Here is a 22,631-nt window from a genome sequence, read left to right on the forward strand (position 1 = left end):
TTCAGGAAAAAAAAAATTAACCCAACCATTCCGGACCCACTCACTAGATGGAGGAATAACGGACAGTATTTGATTTCAGAAAATCTTCAATCTGCAAAACTCCTGCAGGTAAGTATTCTTGTAGTTTCTTGTAAATCATAATCAGACTTAAAAAAATAAATTTTACTTTTGCCTAAATGGCGACAAACCAAATGTCTTATGGGTCACTAATGTCCTTAGTCTTGTGCTCAAAAAGATACTTTGATACTGTATAGTTCACAATGCAATATGTATGTTTAATAGTTTATTTTTTTTTAACTTTGTTTCAGAACTTGATGAGGTCTTATTTATATTACTGTTTTGCTATTGGTAACGTTTTTATAGACTGCAGAATAAAACTTGACTCTCTAATGCTACTACGCTTCAACACCGATTGTCTGTGAACCCCACCATGTTCGCAAATAAATTGCTGCTAACTTTCCCGCTACTGTTCCTGTTGTCTATTTTTTTATTTTTTTTACTGTTTCTCTGACTAAAAGCCCATAAGCCAAAGTTTTGTTTTTACTTTGCTTCGTATAAGCATGCAAGAACGTAGTTTAATTTAGATCAAGGGTCAGAGTATTGTGATGCTGAGAATCTTAGTCTGCAGGGAGAGGGAACGGGGTGGAAAAGATGCGTCGGTGTCAGTCTGGAGTCACTGAAGGGTATACCCATAGCAAACAAGTGAGTGAGAGTTTGCAAAGTGATTGACTCCACCCACAGACCTTTTTGCTGGAGGGCAAGGGACGATATTGGGCTTCTTTGGATGAAGGTAGAGTGATTACTCCTCATCCATTGGCCAGCCTGGGTAGGTTGGGGGATGGTAAGCACCAAAGTGGGTGTGATTGAGCTGGACTTGTTGAAGTAAGTTGCTCTTCCATTTAGCTACTTATTTTTTAAATTTTTTTTTTTTACCTCCTGCTAGTTTTTCTCAAGGACCCCTGAAAGATGCCCCTAACTTAATCTGCACCCCACACACTGCCTGGTACAGTGAGCAAGCATCCATCGAGTCCAGGGAAGAGGCTGCGAAGGAGATCCGCCGAGCCATTGCAGGTAAAGATTAAGGTGTTGTTGAATGCGAGGCGACCGGTCATAGAAGGGAGACCCGGGAAGAGTAATCACTGTTGTTGCTGGAGATGGCTTTCGAGCAGTGGTGGAGTGCACTAAGAGCAGATTAGCAAACATGTTTTCAGAGATCCGCCAGCACTACTCAAGATAAGGACCATCATGAAAGGGGAGGTGGGGGTTCAGGAGGTAGTGCAAACGAAACAGGGGTAGGACACTAGTTGTAAGGAAATATCAGGTGTGGGAAAGTAGCACATGAATTGCTGATGACTTGGAGGTGGCCCTGTGTGTGTGAATGGGCCAGCAGGTGTGGGAGGAGGCACACTGTAAAGAGAGCAGTGGTAAGAGACACCAGTGGTAAGTGACACCAGGTCTGTAGGGAGCACAGCATTAAGGAAAGCCATTGGGTGTGTGGTGGAAATTTGGTGACTGGGTACAGGCTGGCATATGTAGGTAGTTAAAAGGGGAGGAGGGACAGACAGTACATTTGACTACATATCTATTTGTATTTTCTTCCTTCAATTATCTGAACTTCAGTCATAAAAGCACACTATATTTCACTGCAAATCAACATAACATTTCGGTGCAGGGATAGTTTCATTTTCTAAATATCCGAACCCAAAGGTAACTTTTGGGGTAATTTTTTCAAGTTTTTTATGAACAGTTGTTGGGTGGCTGTTGGAACCATGTTATTTCATAGAACAGTGTCTGGTTTTTCAATAGCTACCGTTGTGTAGTGATGAGTTTGATGGGCTCTGTTAACCCTAGTAAAGGTTTCAGGAGAATGCCTTCTATAAAAGGGTTCGAACTTTTTTCTCAATCGAAATGTGACCATTGAACTTAAGAGCTCAAAGACTGCTGCGCTCCCAGCCAAGGCATTGCCTTCCCATGCATTACGTACCCCTTCCAGCGTCTAACTTTTTTACCGACCAAACACCTTCTCAAGATACATTACCTTTTAGCACAGTCAAGCCCCTTTGAACCTAGAAATTAACTGTTGGTCCGGTCTCCTGCTATAATGCACGGATGCTTAAAAATGATACCCGTTCATTCTAGTGGCGGCTGCTCTGCACTTGGTGCATTGCTAGAATGTATGACCCCCTTTCCTGCCAACCAGTGTGTTTTTTGGATCATAGAGCCCCCCCTTCCTTTCAGTACATTTTCCATGCAGCTACAGTTTTACTTCCTGCCTCCTAGGACTCCTTATTTCTGTCCCCTTTCGCAGAACTAATCAATATATCTTTGCCCCCTCTGCTCTTCCCAGCCATCCTTCATCGCCCCTTTCTAAATGAGAACCGCTTTCACAAGCCCTTACTCTCCCAGGTCTAGTAATAATGAAACTCTTGACTTAGTCTTCTAATCTGATGGCAGTTCGCCATGAAACCATTCCTTTACCCTGTAGGCTTTTTTCATTTTCTCCTTCTGTGGTTCAGTTAAGGAAACCCGGCCTCAGAAAACCTATCTTGAGTCACCATGGTTAGAATGTTCCCTTTTATATCCTCTGGACTCTTTCTCGTTAAGTGTTTATTATTGTCCTCCACATTGACCTTTACCTGCACAGGACTTCATTTCCATATTTCGTCTCCACAGGTCCCATTCCTGATGCTCTGCGGAACTGTGTTAATAAGGATTACCTTCTTGCAGCAGCCCAGTGGCCTGGAATCGACCCAGCAGCTGTGCATGCTCATGCAGAGCTAAACGGAGCATCAGTTTACAGGTGAGTGGATGGGGGGCAACCAAAGGATGATCTCATGGCTCTTGTTACAACATGATATTCAGATATAATTGCCAATGCTGTTAAAATAGCTTTTTCAGTATGAGAGAGCATAGGAGCACCTCTGTACTGCAGATATCACATTTATTGTCTTGTTTACGTTCACTTGACTGGAGGGCTGGCCTTGTTCAAGTTTTTGAGTTAGTGTTACCGTATAGGGCTGGGGGGCTCCTGCTATACTCAGTAGCTTAGCTTTTTCCCACTAACAACGAAGTTTCGGTTCAGGGTCCAATTGCAGGTCCTACAAAATATACTTTAGAATTATGATGGCTAAATGAAAGGAAGATCTGAGGGTGGAGAAAAAATATAACTGGGTGGCCCAGGAAGTGTCTGTTCTACTGCTTCCATGCACACACTGAGGAGAGACTCCCTAAGTGGGATATTAAAGGAGAAAAGGTGTCACCAAGCCTCTGGCCATTCCTTATATGCTGACTTGACACACCTACAAGTTGGCATTGAAGCATGGTGCCGTAGGCCCTCTCCTTTACAATATTGATACAAAGGCTGATAACTCTGTATTTTGCTGCCACCAGTTGTCTGGTATGAGGGGGCAATTACTCCTTTACTTAAGGGGAATACACTTTGTAGGGAATGGGCTGTATTATGTGGTGTGGTTGTGCGACCTCACCGTGTAATACTTACCCAACCCTTTAGGGCCCTGAGGTTTCGTTTGTCAAACTTTCAGCTCAACCTCTAGTAGCTGTGGCTCTGAGAATTAAGGCTAACACAAAGGAACAAATGTAAGCATTTAAACCACACTAAAATAATTGAGGAAAAAATCGTTAAGACACTAAAATACATCACCGACTTATACAAATAAAATGCATTTTTATGTATTTCTAGACACTTGTACAAAGCTGGATCTTTATAGAAATATACCAAAACGAGAGATACACACCCAAAAAAGGCCCAGGTTACACCCTCGCCCTCTAGCTCGGGTGCACACCGGCACTCCGCTTCTACTGACCTACCTTTGGGCCTGGCAAAGAAGCCAATTAAGCCTTCGGGTGACTCTGGCTCGAGTCAGCCTTCGCATGGTGCTGGCGCAAACTTACCGGCACCGAAAAAGACATTGACACCGGCTACGTCGATGTCCAAACCATTGGCACCGAAACCCAGGTCGGAACCAAGCAAAGCTTCGGAATGGTAGTTCGGGCTGGACTGTTCCCATGAGGCACAGGGTCAAGGCTGATATGCATATAGCCATTGTCTGACCTAGGGTGGTGTGGAGTGCAAAAAAACGATGGATTTAGGCCCAGATCTTTGTACCGGGGTGAATGTAAGACATTGTTCTGCATTCTGTCCATCAACTGTGTTTTTTGGCGCAAACTTGCCGGCACCGAAAAAGACATTGACACCGGCTACGCTGATGTCCAAACCATCAGCGCCGAAACCCAGGTCGAAACCAAGCAAAGCTTCAGAATCTATAAAACCGCCGGAACAGGGGAAAAAAGCATTGGATCCAAAGAAACAACCGGATCCGAAAACACCCAACCCGAAAAAACCTTTGGAACCAAAAAAAACATTCTGAGCCGAGAGACTCCTGCTTCCCCGACAAAGGACATTGTCAAAAAACCAAAGTAAGCCGCTTCGGGGCCGAAACCTTCCACAGCTCCAAAAGATCGGCCTCCGGCAGAAGACTTATCTGATCCAGACCCTGCCCAAAAGACTCTGGCTAGAGACCCAATAACTGGACAGTTGATTTTGGCCTCAAAGAAGCGACCACTGGACAAACCAGCTCCAGCTCCGCATGCAAAGAAGGACATTGCTACCTCGCCTTTAAGACCGCCTTCCCCTCCACCTATGCCATCACCACACTCTCCCATAACACAGAATTCCCCAGTATCCTCTCATAGGGATGATAGTTCTGATGATATGGGGGGGGTAACATGCCTGATCCATACACACCTACAGGATCACCTGACCCATGGGATGATTACACCACTCCAGATGTCCCAAATGCCCCTCGGGATGATTTATACCCCTCACTGCCTTCCCCACCAGAAGACACTACAGGGTTTAACTAATTGATACACAGGGCTGGACAATATCACGGGGTAGACATACATACAGACCCTGTAGACGAAGACTTCCTGATGGATCCCTTTGATAACGCACAAAGGTCAGCATCCATCTTACCAATGCTCAAAGGAGTAATTAAACACGCTTCTGAAGTCTTTAAAGATCCAGTCAAAACTAGAATCATTAATCCTCTAATAGAGAAGAAATATAAAGCCGACCCAGCATACATTAAGGGGCCAGTACCACTAGACTCGCTTATAGTTTCTAACGCACGCTAGAGAGCAAACTCGCAAACATCAGGTGATGCTGCCCCACCAGATAAAGTCTAAGTTACTGGACGCATCAGGGAAGAGAAATGCGTCTCAAGCAGCAAACATCTGGCATATCGCCAACACACAGGCATTGCAAGCCAGATATGATAGGGCACATTATGACGAATTAGAGTCCATAATGAGCCACCGCCCTGATAAGTACATGGATAGGGCACATGAACTCATCCAAGAGAGTAAAAACATTACAAATACCTCTATCAGATGTGCCCTTGAGCAGCGGAGACTGTGTCTAGAGCAGTTAACACCAGCGTCTTACTACGCAGACACGCCTGGCTACGTATATCAGGATTCAAACCTGAGGCACAAACTGCCATTCTAATCAACCTTTCGATGAGCAACACCTATTTGGACCCAATGTGGATGTATCTCTTGAAAAAATGAAGAAAGATACAGACACCGCAAAATTTATGGGAGCCCTGCAGTCGCAGGCTCCCAGACGTTCATTTCGTCGCTCATCCTATTGAGTTATTCCTCAGACACAGCCTCTGCCTCATACAAAGCCCCCACACAATCCACTTACAGCAAGGGCTACCAAAGGGGTGGGTACAGGGGTAACCATAACAAGGGCAGAGGTAAAAATAACAATTCCCGCTCTGCCTCCACCCCTGCCCAATGACTCCCTTCCCCTTCCCCCACCCTACTCCAGTCCTGTCGGGGAAAGACTCCAACAATACCTGCCAGCCTGGGAAAACATTACCATCAGACAGATGGGTGTTAAAATTATTCAATCAGGTTACTGTCTGGAACTAAAATCTACCCCCCCCCCCCCCCCCCCCCCCCGCCACCCAAACATACCACCAAAGCAGTGTCCAATGTCACAGGGACATTTAACATTTCTCAGACATTTTTGCAGAAAAATGCAATAGAAATAGTTCCAGAGCACCAGAAAAACAAAGGAGTATACTCACTGTATTTCCTAATACCGAAAAAGGACGGATCTCTAAGACCCATCCTAGACCTCAGACCTCTAAACGTTTACATTCACTCGGACCATTTCCATATAGTCACACTTCAACAGGTCCTTCCACTACTGGTACTAAACGACTTCCTTGCCACCCTAGATCTCAAGGACGCCTACTTTCATATTCCCATCCACGCAGCGCACAGAAAATACCTCCGATTTGTGCTAGACGGGCAGCACTACCAGTTCAAAGTGCTCCCATTCGGAGTCACAACAGCGCCAAGGGTGTTTACCAAATGCCTAGCAGTAGTAGCAGCACACTTAAGAAGACAGCACATTCATGTCTTCCCATATCTGGACGACTGGCTAATAAGTCAGCTCATACAGCCAGTGTGTACAACACACTCCCGCTACCATTCAACTGCTTCACGACTTGGGATTCACAGTAAATCACACCAAGTCGCATCTACAACCCTCACATGTACAACAGTATCTCGGCGCTACAATAAACACCCAATTAACACTAGCGTATCCCTCTCCAGCAAGGATAACAAGCGTACAGACTCTTCTAACAAAATTCAAGCCGCAACACTCACTACCAGCTCGAGTGTTCATGCAGCTTATAGGAATGATGGCATCTTGCATATTTGTAGTTCCTCAAGCAAGATTGCAAATGCGTCCACTTCAAGAGTGCCTAGCACGCATGGAACCAGGCTCAACGTAGACTAACAGACCTAGTGTTGTTAGACTGTCGGACTCATCGTTCTCTGCAATGGTGGAACACCAAAAACCTTTCCAAAGGGCGACCGTTTCTAGAGCCAGTTCCTCAAGTAGTCTTAACAGCGGATGCATCGCTCTCCGGCTGGGGAGCTCACCTTCTGAATCACACAATGCAAGGCAGGTGGGCACTGCAACAAAAGCTACTCCACATCATCCACTTAGAGTTACTAGCTGTATTTCTAGCCCTAAAAGCTTTTCAAACTTAAGTGTCAGGCAAAGCTGTCCTAGTCCGCACAGACAATATGACAACTATGTACTACATAAACAAACAGGAAGGGATACACTCTCTGCAGCTCTGTTAGCACAGCAGATATGGAGATGGGCTATACCACTAAAGATCTTCCTATTAGCCCAACACGTCCCAGGAGTACAAAACCCCATTGCAGATCTGCTAAGTCGACAAACTCAGCAAATCCACGAATGGGAACTTCATCCACAAGTTCTTAATCCGTTCTTTCATATGTGGGGACAACCTCAAATAGACCTCTTTGCCACCCGCGAAAACGCAAAATGCCCAAACTTTGCCGCCAGATACCCACACCCATTGTCCAAAGGCAATTCGATATGGATGAACTGGTCAAAACTATTTGTGTACGCTTTTCCTCTCTCCCACTACTTCCATTAGTGGTACGCAAACTACAGCAACATTCCCTAACACTCATCCTAATCGCTCCAACTTGGGCCTGACAACCGTGGTACACCACTCTGTTGCAGATGTCTGTATAGTATCACACCAAAAACTAAACCTATCTCCAAGCCTATTAACACAGAACCATGGAGAGATCAGACACCCGGACCCAGCTCAGCTCAACCTATCGATCTGGCTCCTGAGGTCAGTTTGGTTACCTCAACCTTCCCCCAGAATGTATGAACGTTATCAAAGAAGCTAGACGCCCCACCACTAGAGCATGTTACGCTGCTAAGTGGAAAAGGGCTGTCATATACTGCCAAAACAACCAAATGAATCCTTTAGACGTGTCTATTCAACACAGCATTGGCTGTTTATTGCACCTTCAAAAGTGTAACTTAGCCTACACGTCTATCAGGTTGCACCTGGCAGCTATTGCAGCATACTTGCAAAATAGACATCTATCTCTTTTTAGAGTGCCAGCTATTAAAGCTTTCATTGAAGGACTCAAAAGAATAATTCCTCCCAGAACACCACCCGCACCAGTGTGGAATCTAAATGTGTTTCTCACAAGGTTAATGGGACCTCCCTTCGAACCTTTACATAAATGCGAATTGCAATTTCTAACCTGGAAAGTAGCTTTCCTAGTAGCCATTACGTCTCTCAGAAGGGTTAGTGAACTACAAGCATTTACCATTCAAGAACCCTTTCTGCAAATGCATCATAACAAAGTGGTTTTTCGTACTAATCCAAAATTCCTTCCAAAAGTAATTTCCCCTTTTCATCTAAATCAATCTGTTGAGCTGCCTGTATTTTTCTCGCAGCCTCAAACAGTCGCAGAAAGAGCTCTACACACTTTAGATGTCAAGAGAGCATTACTGTACTACATTGAAAGGACACAAACATTTCGTAAGACAAAACAACTTTTTGTGTCTTTCTCACCGCCACATAAAAGCAATCCCATTTCAAAGTCGGGGATCGCTAAGTGGATTGTTAAATGTATACAAATGTTATCAAAAAGCCAAACGCACATTAACAATGCCACCAATAGCCCATTCTACCAGGAAAATAGGGGCTTCAATGGCATTCTTAGGGAACATTCCCCTAGATGACATATGCAAAGCAGCCACATGGTCTACACCGCACATATTCACAAAGCATTACTGTGTAGATGTGCAAACTAAACAACAAACCACTGTGACAGCTCTACATGCCAAGAACAGATGCATACTGGTAAGTAGCATTTTCCTTCCTCCCATAGGATTGCATTGACTGCTTTTCTGTGTGTGGAGTTGGTTGTATGAAACCTTAAACTGCCTTTGGTACAAAACCAGATTTACTTACCTTTTATCTAGGAAATGTCCCAGTGTGATATCTAGACCTATCACACAGAGTAGAAAAAGTAACTTGAAAAGTAATCTGAAAAGTAGTTCCAACTATTTTATGCACAAATGACTTACCTGTAAACAATCCAATTTCATTCAGGTTCATTCAAACTGTATTTAGCTGTAATATTCTTGTGAAGTATTATTATACTTGCCTGTACCAGACATGGCTTGGTTCTAGAAAATGAAACCCAACTAAATATTTTTATACAAACATATTGGTCTGAGTTCAGTCTTTGAGTGTGTGACATTTCTTGTCTGAGTGTGTACAATAAATTCTTAACACTACCCTCTGATAAAGCGATACTGCTCACCCACACTACCACAAATGAAGAGTAAGGTATTATCTAGTTTGAGGCATGTGGGCTGCTGAATTCATATCTGTGCATAGATCGCCGCCTAGTGTTGGGTCCGGATGATTGCACATTGTTGTCCTGGAAGAGTCTTCGAAGTATCACGAGATAGGTGGCTCCTCCCCTGGACTACAGTGCGCATGGGCATCGACTCCATCCTCAGATTGTTTTTTTCCGCCATTGGGTTCGGATGTCTTTGGGTTCCCTCTAGACGGAATCGATAAAAAACTTTCTTAAGACCAAAAGGTCTTTAGTTTAATCGTCGGTATAGTCTTGTGTTCGGTCTTAGTTACTCCAGCTCGGTGCCGAGCCGGATTCCCTACACCCGCGTGCTTTCGACGCGGAAGGCCCAGTCGACGCTTCAGACCCTACCGACAGTTCATCATGGACCGTAGTCCATTTAAGAGATGTCCCGTCTGCAACTCTAAGTATCCCCACATCGACGTCCACCGGGTGTGCAACAAGTGTCTGTCGCCGGACCATGATGAAGCCAAGTGTATGGCTTGTTCCTGCTTCAGGTCCAAGAAGACGCCTAAGCTTCGACGAGCTGCGCGCCAGGAGGCCCAGCATGCTGCACCGGCGCCTGTGGACCTCTTCGATGCTGGGGATGTCGAGGAAGAATCTACCAGGGACATCAGTGGGTCGAACCCCGCGTTGGACGGCGATTACGACTACGACGCAGATGCCGAAATGTTCGAAGCCGAAGAAGTCGTTGGCGAGGTAGGAGACGACGACAGGGCCCTCGGGGCCATGGAGGTTAGCTCGGACGAAGGGCTTCCTCAAACTGACACTGGGGCCGTGCCAATTCATAAGGCTCAGGTCGAGGGATCGCCATTAGGCCTTACCCAAGATCTTACGATGGCTTCTACGGCCCCGCCTTCGGGCTCGGCCACAGACATTGCTGTTGAGCCGCACCCTGGCAAATCGAAACCGAAAGTGAAACCTACGGTCTCGACACAAGAACCTGCGCAGGTGCCGTGCTCGAAACCGAAAGTGTGCATCACTTTGGTCGGATCCGAGGCCTCGGAGCCCTCGGCGCTGAAGAAGCAGAAGGGTGTCGTCGAGCCGAAGGCTCGTTTCGTTTCAAAAACTTTATTCGATTCAGAACAAAAGAATCATAAAAGTTGAACAATTACATTTACAAACATAATTTAAAATTCATTTTTTAAAAGAGCCTTACAGTTATAACACTATAAAATTCATTAGTTAATATAATCACAAATAATGCCCATAGTTTTACTTTCAATTAATTCAGATGGTTCATGAATTTTTCGTACCGGGGTATATATTAGAGGGCAGGTAAGATAAGTAATAGAAAATCACAATGCAACAGTATACGATATACATAATCAAAGGGTCAGCTTCTTGGGGCCATATTTAGCCATACCGTTTTCTAATCAAGAGTGACACTCGTATAAAGTTTAACATTGCACAACAAACACCAGATGATGACAAAGATAATAAATAATCATAACCCTCTTTGTAATGGCATGGTTGTTTTTCCTTGAGGATCGGCTTAATAAACCTGATTCTCGGGTCCTTGTATAGAGAACAGAAAAGAACAATATGCATCGTGCTTTGGCTATCTTTGTTATTACAAGGACAGGGGGGCAGTTTCTCGCACCTGCCCCCCTGTTTAGGAAACGCAAAAAGGAAGTGCAGGGTATGTAACCTAAACCTTGTCAAATAAAATCGCCATTGCACATGATTTGTGAAGGTTAGATAAAACTGGTGCTGCAAAGTGGCCTTGGGAACATAAGGGCTAACCAGGGAGTTCGCAAGCGGTGATTTCCAATAATTTGTTTTAATTACAGTTTTGATATCTCCCTGTATATTTTCGGGATTGTCAAATATATCTCCCAAGCCTATTCTATGGAGCATTTCTTTTACATAAGATAGCCAGGGGATCTGATTCATATTTGCCAGTTCTAAGCAGTCCCGGAGGATATCTCGAGTAAGCTGTAAGTCCTCTGACAGCCATATTTTGCCCCATAATAATAAAGGGGAAAGGCGAATGATGTCACTCACATAGGTTAGACCCATTTCGTTATGGGCAAATCTGTTTGAAGAGCCTGATGGAATAGCCAATACACGTTTTAAAAATGTATTCTCCATAATCTGTATCGTGTCAGGGCTATCGGTCCCCTAAACCCCTGCCCCATAGGTAGCAACCGACAAACATTTAGCTTTGTACAAGGTTTTTAGATGTATGACAGGTTTTTGGCCTAATTTGCCACAGAAACGAAACAGACCCTCTATTGAGCGACTAGCACTCTGAACTTGTGTCTTCATTAACGGGGCCCAGCTTAGTTTGTTGTTGAAAAGGTTTCCCAGGTAATTAAAATTTTCAACCTTTTCAATAATGGAGTTACTTACTACAAACTTTCTACTTTTGGTGCCCTTTGGGCCACAGACCATAACAAAGGATTTGGCAAAGTTTACCTTGAGTTCTAGGTCCAACATAAATTTGTGGAAGGCATCAAGACAATGCTGCATACTATTTGCTGTGAGTGTCATGAGTACCGTGTCGTCGGCGTAAGAAAGCATTGGAATGCTCCTGCCGTTGACCTTTGGGAAATCATGACAGTGGTCCAACAGATATTTTTCTAGACCATTGGTGTATGCAAGAAACAAAAAAGGAGCTAATATGCATCCTTGTCGGACGCCCTCAGTTGAGAGGATAGACTTAGTTTTCTCTCCCCCTGGCCCAAACCTTATGGCTACAGTAGTAGATTCATGGAGTCTACGGAGCAAAGTGACCAAGGGTTCCTCGAAACCCATGACCTCCATCATTTGCCACAGCTTGCTCCGACACACAGTGTCGAATGCACTTGAGAGATCCATGAAGGCAAGATGAACTGAAAATTTCCTTGCCTTCATGTATTTCCCTATGATCAGGGCCAGGTTCAGGCACTGTTTGACAGTACCTTTTCCTTTTCTGAATCCATATTGGGAATTCACAATAAGGCCCACAGTCTGCCCATGATTCTAGTCTAGCTAAAATGACCCTACCCAGTATTTTACATGATGCATCAATTAATGAGATTGGGCGATAGCATCGGGGGTCTGATCTATCGCCCTTCTTAAAAATTGGCACCACTACTGCCTCCTTCCATGATGCCGGAATACGGCTAATGACGACTGCTCTAAAAACGTTTAACAGCACGGGGGCCCAAGCCTTAACATTGTGCTTAAAAAAGTTCAAAGGTACTAGATCAGGGCCAGGTGCTTTTAGTGGTATGCCTTTCGACAGGGAATCTTCCACTTCTTGCAGGGTGAGCGATGAGCTCAAGGACAAGGAGGATTGAGAGACCACCATTTCCTTTGTATCTCCTGGTGATAATTCATTGGGTAAAGTTCCATGGGGATTAAAAATGTTCCCGAAATGTGATTCCCATGTTTCACATGCAATCTGCATCACAATATTGTCCTTGCCATTATTTGTAAAAAGGGGGCGATTAATGACTTCCCAGAAGAGTCTGCTATCCTTCAGTTCCGAAGCCTTTTCTAGATCTTCCCAGGCTTGATTTTTTAGATCCGACTTTCTTGTTTTTATGGCTTCTTTATAGGCCAATCTGGATGCTCTGACCAATTCTATATCCCTAGGTTTTTGTTTTAATGCCGCTTTCAGAGATCTGTTTGTTGCCGAACATGCAGCATCAAACCATCTTGGGCCTAGCCTTTTGTTTTTACCAATTGGTTTTGTGAGGCGTTCGGCTACATGCCTACATAAAGATTCAAAGTTTCCTATGACCTTTTCTGGGTTAGCTGTAGGTGTTAGACATGCCTCGTATTCAGAGCTATATCCATTTAGAATCTCTGCCTCAAGACCCACCGCATCTATTTTACCCCATTTAAGAGTAATACCTTGGTTCCTGCTATACTTTACAGGTTGCTCCCAAACAGGGTGTGTGGGTTTAATAGGACCAAGCAGGGATAGGATTAGAGGGTTGTGGTCACTGGCAGCATTATCAATTACTTCCAACTTATCAACATAGTAAAAGTGCCCACTGGAGACAATTACAAAGTCAATGAAGCTCATCGTACCTCTTGTACCCTGAAACGTCGGTATTGGAGTAGAATTTAGGCCAACCCAGGGCTCCGCTATGCATAAATCATTTAGAATAATGATGTTGTTTAAGGCGTCCCCCTGGGGTGTATGTTTGAAGTGTAACAGGGGTTGATCATGGGAGTCTCTCAAGCCACACACCTTCGAGTCCCCATAGGTGCATAATAAACAGTTGAAATCTCCCACCCAGATGACAAATAATAGGGGTTGCTCTTGGCGTGCCCGGGCTATGGCCTCCTCCAATTTCGACATTACGAATGTCTCATTGTTGTCAAAGATGTTATAATACCAGTTAATCAGCAACAATGGTTCAGGAAACAAATTAACCAACATCAACACTTGAAACCATGGGGAGTCAACTATCATAGAAGTTAGAAGTTTACATAGTTTTAAGGAGGTTGCTGTCATTAGGCCACCTTTTGCCCTACCCACTTGTGAAGGTATCGCTAGGGTATTAAAGGCTTGGAAGCCCTCAATGTTCTGGGTGGATCGGCTCCATGTTTCCTGAAGGCACAAGATGTCAGTCACCCACAAAGTCTAACCATGCCTCATCCTCAAACCTTGAGGCGAGCCCAGCAATGTTCCAAGAAATTAGACGCATCCTTAGTTCACTTTGGTTCTTTCTGACTGGTTCAGGTAATACTTCCCGGTTATACTTTAAGATGATTGAACTTGGTTCGCTTTCTTTAGTAAGGTCTGCCTCAGGGGCTTGGGCGTTAGAAGTACGATCGTCACCAACGGAAAGATTCTCCCGTGAGTTATCGTTACAACTTTCTCCCTTCTCCCTCTGGCTGAGCTCTCCTATTGTTAAGGTATTAGTAATACAGGGAGGATTTTGTGATGGTCAATCTATCTCTTCCATACCTACAAGTGGATCAAAACGGTTTCTTAAGGGGATATTGCTTGGGAACCATCCTAGGTAATCTTCCCCCTGATATCTTGGTCTTAGGTCGTTGTGCCAAGTTTGCGAGGGGTTATTATTGTTATAAATTGATCCCCAATGGAAGCCATCACTCTGTTGCGGAGGTCCCCAGTTGTTTTGGTTTGGCCATACGGCCCTATTTCTCCAGGCCCACCCAGGGTGTGTTTCACTGTTGAATGCCTGCCCAGTGTTCTTGTAAAGCAAGGTCGGCGGAGCAAAATTCAAAGTTGGGTAAAAGTATTCTAGACCTATACATTGAATATCCCCAACTCTAGCAAATCTTGGTTTACAGCAGATAATATTTTTTACCCAGGTATCACTGAAGTTGATCAGGATACAGTCCCCCTCTTGGGCCCACCCAGGGGACTCTGCGCACACTAAGTATTTTTGTTTTGGAATCAGGAGGGAGTGGTATGTTAATGTTAAGCCAGTATATTATTTTGTTTTTTAGTTCCTGAATTGATTCCGTTTTATTGGGCAAAACTGGGGGTACTCCAGTGAGTATTACCATAAAAGGGGCTGAGTCTGGGGGCAAGTTTACAGGTGGTAGTTTCCTTTTATGTGCTCTCTCGTTGTCATTTCTTACTGCAGGCCCCTGTGAACATGTTTGTTTGGGCCCTTGGGTAGTTCCCTGTTTAGCAATAGTAGCTTCTGATGTAGGTGTTGGTGTTGCACTACCCATATTTTTACTAGAGGGCCCCACCGTGACCGCCACTGCAGGTTTGGTACGAGCTAATGGTACAGGTTTTGTGCGTACTAAGGGGACCGGTGCTGCCCTAGGGTCACCAGTTGCGAGTGCTTTAGAAGTTTTACTCACATTTTTATTCTCTCCCCCTTTTTTTGGATTACTAATGTTGGTGTTACCATTTTTATTGGTGTTATTAGTGCCCCCCTCAGGTAATTTATTCTTCAGTGCTAAAGTTTCAAGGGAATTGGTGTTAAGAGAAATGAGATGTTCCAATTGGTCTAATTTTAAATTAACAATTTGAATTTTCTCTAGGACGGGCAGCAAAAGCATCTGCACTGTTTTCTCAATTTCTCCCAGAAGTCGGTCATTATTATTGATATTAAATGAGAAAGTTTTCTGACCCGCATCAACTAGGTGGGTGCCCTTTTGCTTGGGAGGAATTGTCAAAGCTTTAGGTGGTGCTGGCTTCGCTGACTTAGATCTAGTTCCTTTTCTATGGTTTCCCCCTCTTTTACGTTTATTTGGATTGTTAGGTTCCCGCTCACAAAGTACTACATGATCTTGTGGAAGGATAGGCCCATTGTTGCTCAAGTTACTCAAGTTGCCATCTAAGGCATTTTCCCCCGTAATACCTGATGGTATAGGTATAGGAGTGAGTATAGGTGCTTCAGTTTGAGAATCCCCTGGGTCTACTATCGTAGTTGTCTGTGAATCAGAGATTACCACTAAATTTGGGCAAGCCTCTAGGTTACTATCTGCACTATCTGCACTTTGCTCAAGAGTAGGTGGCTTATTGGGGGTGATTTTAGAGGCAATATCTCCCAGGGATGAGCGTTTTCCTGTTACTAAGTCTAGGGGAAAACGCTTTTCTGTAAGGGCAATTTCCTTTTCTAAGATCACAGTTGCCCGACTTATAAAATCATCTAAAGTTCCAGTGGCTTTCCCATTGTTCGTTTTTACAGTAACCTGTCTACCCTTCCCTGAGCGCAAGGACATCATGTGAGTTCTGGGAGACAGCTAAATATATGGTAATGTAACTTACAACCAAACAGTTTAAAATCTGAGATCTGTGATCACTGATGAAAGGGAGTAGCCCCGACCCGACCTTGATCGGCCTTGGACGGTCTTAGACGGTCCCGCCCTTGTCCCGGGCTTCTCCCGGCGAGCTCCCGCGCAGCGGTATTCACACGTTAATTTATAGCTCTTATGGTGATCACCCGGTCGTTGGGGGCGGGGCGGGAGAGCAGCCCAGGTGGAACGGGCGCGGGTTACTGGGACTACTGGGAAATGTAGTCCCAGCCCTCTTGCTCGCAGCCCTCAGCCCCTGTCTTACCCCAGCAGCAGCTAACAGCCCAAGAAGGAGAGCGCCCCTCTGCGAAGCGGGACCCGCGCAGCGGGTTCCGCGAGGCGTTGGTGGAGATGCAAGGAATCCACGGGCAATCCAAACAGCAAGGCAGGTTTGTCAAGGTGTCCCACGGAGTGCTGGGCAAGCCGGTATTTGATCACCCGGTCGTTGGGGGCGGGGCGGGGAGGGAGAGCAGCCCAGGTGGAACGGGCGCGGGTTACTGGGACTACTGGGAAATGTAGTCCCAGCCCTCTTGCTCGCAGCCCTCAGCCCCTGTCTTACCCCAGCAGCAGCTAACAGCCCACGAAGGAGAGCGCCCCTCTGCGAAGCGGGACCCGAGCAGCGGGTTCCGCGAGGCGTTGGTGGAGATGCAAGGAATCCACGGGCAATCCAAACAGCAAGGCAGGTTTGTCAAGGTGTCCCCTCAAGTCAAGGGCGTCGAGACGAAGTCTGCCGCGCCGAAGACTAAAGTCAAGGTGGTCGAGCCGAGTGTGTCGGCGCCGAAGACGGTCGACACCAGCAAAGGACTGGCCGACCCGAAGAAGGCTCTCGGTGACCCGAAAAAAGGACTAACTGACCCGAAGGTTCTCGAGACTCTGCGTCAACAGGACAGGGCCAAGGGCGGCGCACCCCGAGAGTCCACTCCTGGTGAGGCCTCGAAAGATTCCGTCGAGCCGGCGCGCCCATCTGCCGCTTTCACCAAGAAGGTGACGGACTCCCTACAGCGCATCAGGGACAAGACCTTATCGGTCGGACCGAAGGATCCTCCGAAGCCGGTTGAGAAACCTCATAAGGCGTCCACGCACATTCATTTTACGTTGCCGCCGAAGATGGCGCCAAAAGCTTTCGCTTTTAAGGCGGTCGCCAGTGTCCCCGAGAAGGTTTCCTCGGCGCCGAAGTAGTCAACGGTGGTCCCCAGCCCACAGCCTCGACGACCCTCAGTGGACGAGCATCAAGAACACTTCATTGATGCCGAAACTGGCAGGCTTTCCCTCCACAAGCGGAAAATTGCCCCAGAACGTCCAATGGAGTCCTACAAGATTCCTCTGAAGAAAAAGGACTCTGCTTCCACTCCTGTCTTGGTGGAACCACTTTCTCCACAGACTCCTAATGTTTCGCCCACTTACACTGATGTGGACGCTGGGGAGGGCGATGATGAGGATGAGTACAGCTATCCTGTCTATACAGACCCTGAGGATACCAATGAACCCTGGGCCGCTGGTGCTGACCCAGGTGATCCTCATTCAGGACAAGACCCTCAACTATATTCTGCGAAGACGTCTCCTACAGAAGACTCTGCAGCTTTCAATGCCCTCATTGAACGGGCAGCCAACAATCACAACGTCCAGCTCCATGCTGACCCTGTTGATCTCGATTTCCTTTTTGATACCTTCTCAGTCTCAGAGAGGACTGTCAAGACTCTGCCTATGCTAAAAGGTGTCTTAAAACATGCTGGGGAGATCTTTAAAGAGCCTACCAGGGCGAGGGTGATAAACCCTAGGATTGAAAAGAAGTATAAGTCGGCGCCTACTGATCCTACCTACATCAAAGGACAGTTGGCTCTGGACTCCCTTGTCGTCTCGAATGCCCGGAAGAGGGCTAATTCTCAGACTACGGGTGATGCTCCTCCCCCAGACAAAGAATCTAAGGTCTTTGAGGCATCAGGGAAGAGGGTAGCAGCACAAGCGGCCAACATCGGGCGCATTTCAAATACACAAGCGCTTCTGGCGAGGTATGACAGGGCACACTATGACACGCTGGAGACCCTGTTGCAGCACCTGCCTGATGAATACAAGGAGGCAGCTGAGATGCTTATTCAGGAAGGGAAGCTGATCTCTAATGCTTCAATTAAGTGCGCTCTGGACGCGGCTGACACCGTAGCCAGGGCTGTCAACACTAGTGTTATGCTACGACGACATGCCTGGCTGAGAATCTCCGGATTTAAGCCAGAAATACAAACCACCATCCTTAATCAAACAGTGAATCCAGATCACCTGTTTGGCCCGGAGGTTGACACCACCTTAGAAAAAATTAAGAAGGACACTGAAACTGCTAAATCCATCGGTGCCTTGCAGTCCCAGCAGTTTCGGGGTGGGTCTTTTCGTCGCTCAAGCACTAGAGGCGTTTCCAGAGGCCAGCTCTCCCAGACCACGCAGTACTACAAAGGCAACACTCAGTCCACGTACACCAACGAGAGTCGAGGTGGATATCGTGGTAACAGCGCCAAGGGCAGAGGTCGTGGAAACAACAACTCCAGATCCTCTGCCACCAACAAACAGCGACGCCTTGTCACTGCCCCCGACCACGCAACACCGGTCGGGGGGGAGACTCCAGCAGTTCCTGCCAGTCTGGAAAACCATCACCACAGACAGGTGGGTCAGAAAACTTATACAATACGGTTATTGTCTGGAGTTAATATCCACTCCACCCAACATACCCCCAAGACACCGTCCTATGTCTGCCGAGTATTTGCACTTATTGCAGCAGGAGGTCATCATCATGCTGCAAAAAGGAGCAATAGAGCTCGTGCCTGTGCAGGAAAGAGGCACAGGGGTCTACTCCCTGTACTTCTTAATACCAAAGAAGGACGGGTCCCTCAGGCCCATCCTGGACCTCAGGCCCCTCAACCAGTACATCCTGTCAGAGCACTTCCATATGCTGACTCTGCAGCAAGTGCTCCCGTTGCTCAGTCAGGGGGATTTTCTCGCAACTTTAGACCTAAAGGATGTGTATTTTCACATTCCACTGCACCCATCACACAGGAAGTACCTCCGGTTCACCATCCAAAACCAACACTACCAGTTCAAGGTTTTGCCTTTCGGAGTCACCACGGCACCCAGGGTGTTCACAAAGTGCCTGGCGACAGTGGCGGCGCACCTAAGGAGACAGAACATCCATGTCTACCCTTATCTGGACGACTGGCTCATCCAGGCGAAGTCCGTCCAGCAGTGTGCCGCCCACATGTCCCACACCATTTACCTCCTTCCCGATCCGGGATTCTCACTGAATTACCCAAAATCCCACCTCCAGCCCGCCCACATACGGCAGTATCTGGGTGCGACCATAAACACTCTGGCAGCCACAGCACAGCCAAATTCAGTGAGGGTCAGCAGCATTCAATCGCTGATACAGAAGTTCAGACCTCAACACTCGCTTCCAGCAAGAGTATTTATGCAGTTGATAGGCATGATGGCCTCCTGCATCTCCATAGTCCTGCAGCGAGACTACATATGCGTCCGTTTCAGGAGTGCTTAGCACGTCAGTGGACTCAGGCTCACGGACAGTTGAAAGACCTAGTGTTGGTGAGCGGTCGGGCATACAACTCTCTGCATTGGTGGAATCCACAAAACCTTTGCAAGGGACGACCGTTCCAAGAGCCTGTGCCACAGATCATCCCGACGACGGACGCTTCTCTCCAGGGACGGGGAGCCCATGTACTCCTTTACACTGTGCAGGGACTATGGACGCAACAGCAACGGAAGATGCACATCAATGTTCTGGAACTGATGGCACTCTTCATGGCACGAAAAGCTTTCAAAGTACATCTGTGCAACAAGGACGTGTTGATCCGGACGGACAACATGACAGCCATGTACTACATTCAGAAGCAGTGAAGTACCCACTCTCCGCAGCTGTCTCATCTGGCTCAGAGCATGTGGAAGTAGGCCATTCAAAGGAACATCTTCCTCATGGCAGAACGCCTCCCGGGCAAGGACAATCAGATGGCGGACCTGCTCAGCATGTACAGCCACCAAATGCACGAGTGGGAGTTGCATCCATCAGTACTCCAACCGTACTTCCAAAAGTGGGGTCATCCGCAGATAGACCTGTTCGCCACAAGGGAGAACGCAAAATGCCAAAGCTTCGCCGCCAGGTTTCCACACCCACAGTCTCAGGGCAATGCGATATGGATGAACTGGTCATGCCGATTTGCGTACGCTTTTCCCCCAGCACCTCTGATACCGCTGGTGGCACGCAAACTCAGGCGGCACTCGATGACTCTCATCCTGGTTGCTCCAACGTGGGCTCGCCAACCATGGTACACCACGTTTCTAGAACTATCCGTGGTACCGCATCAGAGACTACGCCTCACACCCAGCCTTCCGACTCAGAGCCATGGCGACATTCAGCATCCAGATCCGCAACAGCTCAACCTGGCGATCTGGCTCCTGAGGTCTTAGAGTTTGGCTACCTAAACTTGCCTCCGGACTGCATGGATATCATCCGGGAGGCCAGAAAGCCCACCACTAGAGCATGCTACGCGGTGAAGTGGAAGCTGTTTGTCATTTACTGTGCAGACCACAACATTAACCCGCTAGATGCATCTATTCAGAACATCATTTGTTATCTTTTCCATCTGTACAAATGTAATTTGGCCTATGCTTCCATTCGCACACATCTCTCTGCGATGGCTGCTTATCTTCAAAACAGGCAGCGCCTCTCTCTTTTCAAGGTGCCTGCTATTAAAGCCTTTCTGGAAGGGCTCAAGCGAGTTATTCCTCCGGACTCCGCCAGCTCCGGAGTGGAACCTCAATGTGGTCCTCGCCAGGCTAATGGGTCCCCCCTTTGAACCACTGCATTCATGCGAGATTAAATTCTTGACATGGAAAGTGGCTATTCTTATAGCAATTACATCGCTGCGACGAGTTAGTGAGCTCCAGGCACTAACTATACAAGAGCCATTTATTCAAATTCATTCCAACAGGGTGGTGCTTCGCACTAACCCTAAATTCCTTCCTAAGGTAGTATCTCAATTCCATATTAACCAAACTATTGAATTGCCTGTGTTCTTCCAAAATCCTGAGTCATTGGCGGAGAGAATGCTCCACACCCTTGACGTCAAAAGAGCCTTAATGTATTACATTGATAGGACCAAGGATTTTAGGAAGACTACACAACTCTTTGTTGCCTTTGCGCCACAACACAAAGGTAACCCCATTTCCAAAGCTGGTATCGCTAGGTGGATAGTTGAATGTATTCAGATCTGCTATCTGAAAGCCAAACGTACTCTCACCATTCCACCACGGGCCCACTCCACCAGAAAGTTGGGGGCCTCCATGGCTTTCCTTGGAAATATCCCTTTGGAAGACATATGTAGAGCAGCCACATGGTCTACCACACACACATTTACAAAGCATTATTGTGTTGATGTGCATTCCAAGCTGTAGGGCAGGCTGTTCTGAAAACACTTTTCCAAACTGCTGCAGCTGGCACGGGCGGCCGCCGCTAATGGAGGGACTGCTATGTATTCTATGCACAGATATGAATTCAGCAGCCCACATGCCTCGAACCGAATATGCTACTTACCAGTATGCATCTGTTCTTGGCATGTAGGGCTGCTGACATTCATATCGCCCGCCCTCCTCCCGGCGCCTGTAGCAGCTGCAGCATTCACACATACTTCTAGCATGGTCATCATTCACTTAGTTTCACTCCATCTTGGTCACAATGGCTAAAAACAATCTGAGGATGGAGTTGATGCCCATGCGCACTGTAGTCCAGGGGAGGAGCCACCTATCTCGTGATACTTCGAAGACTCTTCCTGGACAACAATGTGCAATCATCTGGACCCAACACTAGGCGGTAATCTATACACAGATATGAATGTCAGCAGCCCTACATACCAAGAACAGATGCATTCTGGTAAGTAGCATATTCGCTTTTACTTCTGCCTACCTTTGGGATTCCACTGGACTCTGTGCGCACTGTACCTCACTGTGATATAGTATATACACAGCCAGCTTCCTAGACTCTGGTGCAGTGATGTTTTGAGATGTCAGGTTTTCACTGCAGGAGACACTAGCTGTAGAGGGGACCTGGTCAAATTGGCTGCTGACAGCGACTGGGAGTACTGTTCGAGCAAACCAAGGAGGGGGTCAGACTCTGGAGGGTCTCAGTACCTTGCTGGCACCGGTGGCCCACTTCGGCTGGGGTCACAGACACGGGTGCAGAGGTGTTGGCCAGCATTGCGATTACTCAAGGTTTTTCTTGGGTGCCTGTAAGGGTGCTGCTCCAATACTCCACGGGAGATCCTGGGTTACTTCTTGAATTTCTGGCAGTCCTCCGAGGCTTTGGGGGACCGAGAAGCTGCAGGATGATTCCTCTTTGGTGCAATTGTTGGAGACCACAGGCAGGCCGGCAGGGTTGGCGCAAAGTCATTTGCTGCTCCTCGGTTCTTGCTTTACGCGGCTCTTCATTCTGCCTTTGTCTGTAGAATCTGCTTTCCTGGTGCCAGAACACCACTCACACACTCACACACTCACTCCTTCTTACCCTTGGTGTAGGAATCTGGCTCAGTATATACTATGGTAAGGTGTAGTGTGTCCAGTGGATCCCCAGAGATCTAGCC

General features: G+C 46.8%; 1 protein-coding gene across 2 annotated transcripts in view; it reads left to right on the plus strand.

The window, feature by feature from the left end:
• The window catches only part of LOC147703388 (C-terminal-binding protein 2), a 182,237-nt gene that overhangs the window by 138,264 nt on the left and 21,342 nt on the right, over nt 1-22,631 (plus strand). For both annotated transcript variants that reach the window (XM_086931830.1, XM_086931829.1), the window contains 2 exons: nt 944-1,071; nt 2,674-2,800. In XM_086931830.1, the coding sequence (XP_086787956.1) occupies nt 944-1,071; nt 2,674-2,800 (255 nt within the window). The remainder of the gene's footprint in view (nt 1-943; nt 1,072-2,673; nt 2,801-22,631) is intronic.

This window comes from Lissotriton vulgaris, chromosome 7 (assembly GCF_964263255.1).
Source record: "Lissotriton vulgaris chromosome 7, aLisVul1.2, whole genome shotgun sequence".
NCBI lineage: Eukaryota > Metazoa > Chordata > Amphibia > Caudata > Salamandridae > Lissotriton > Lissotriton vulgaris.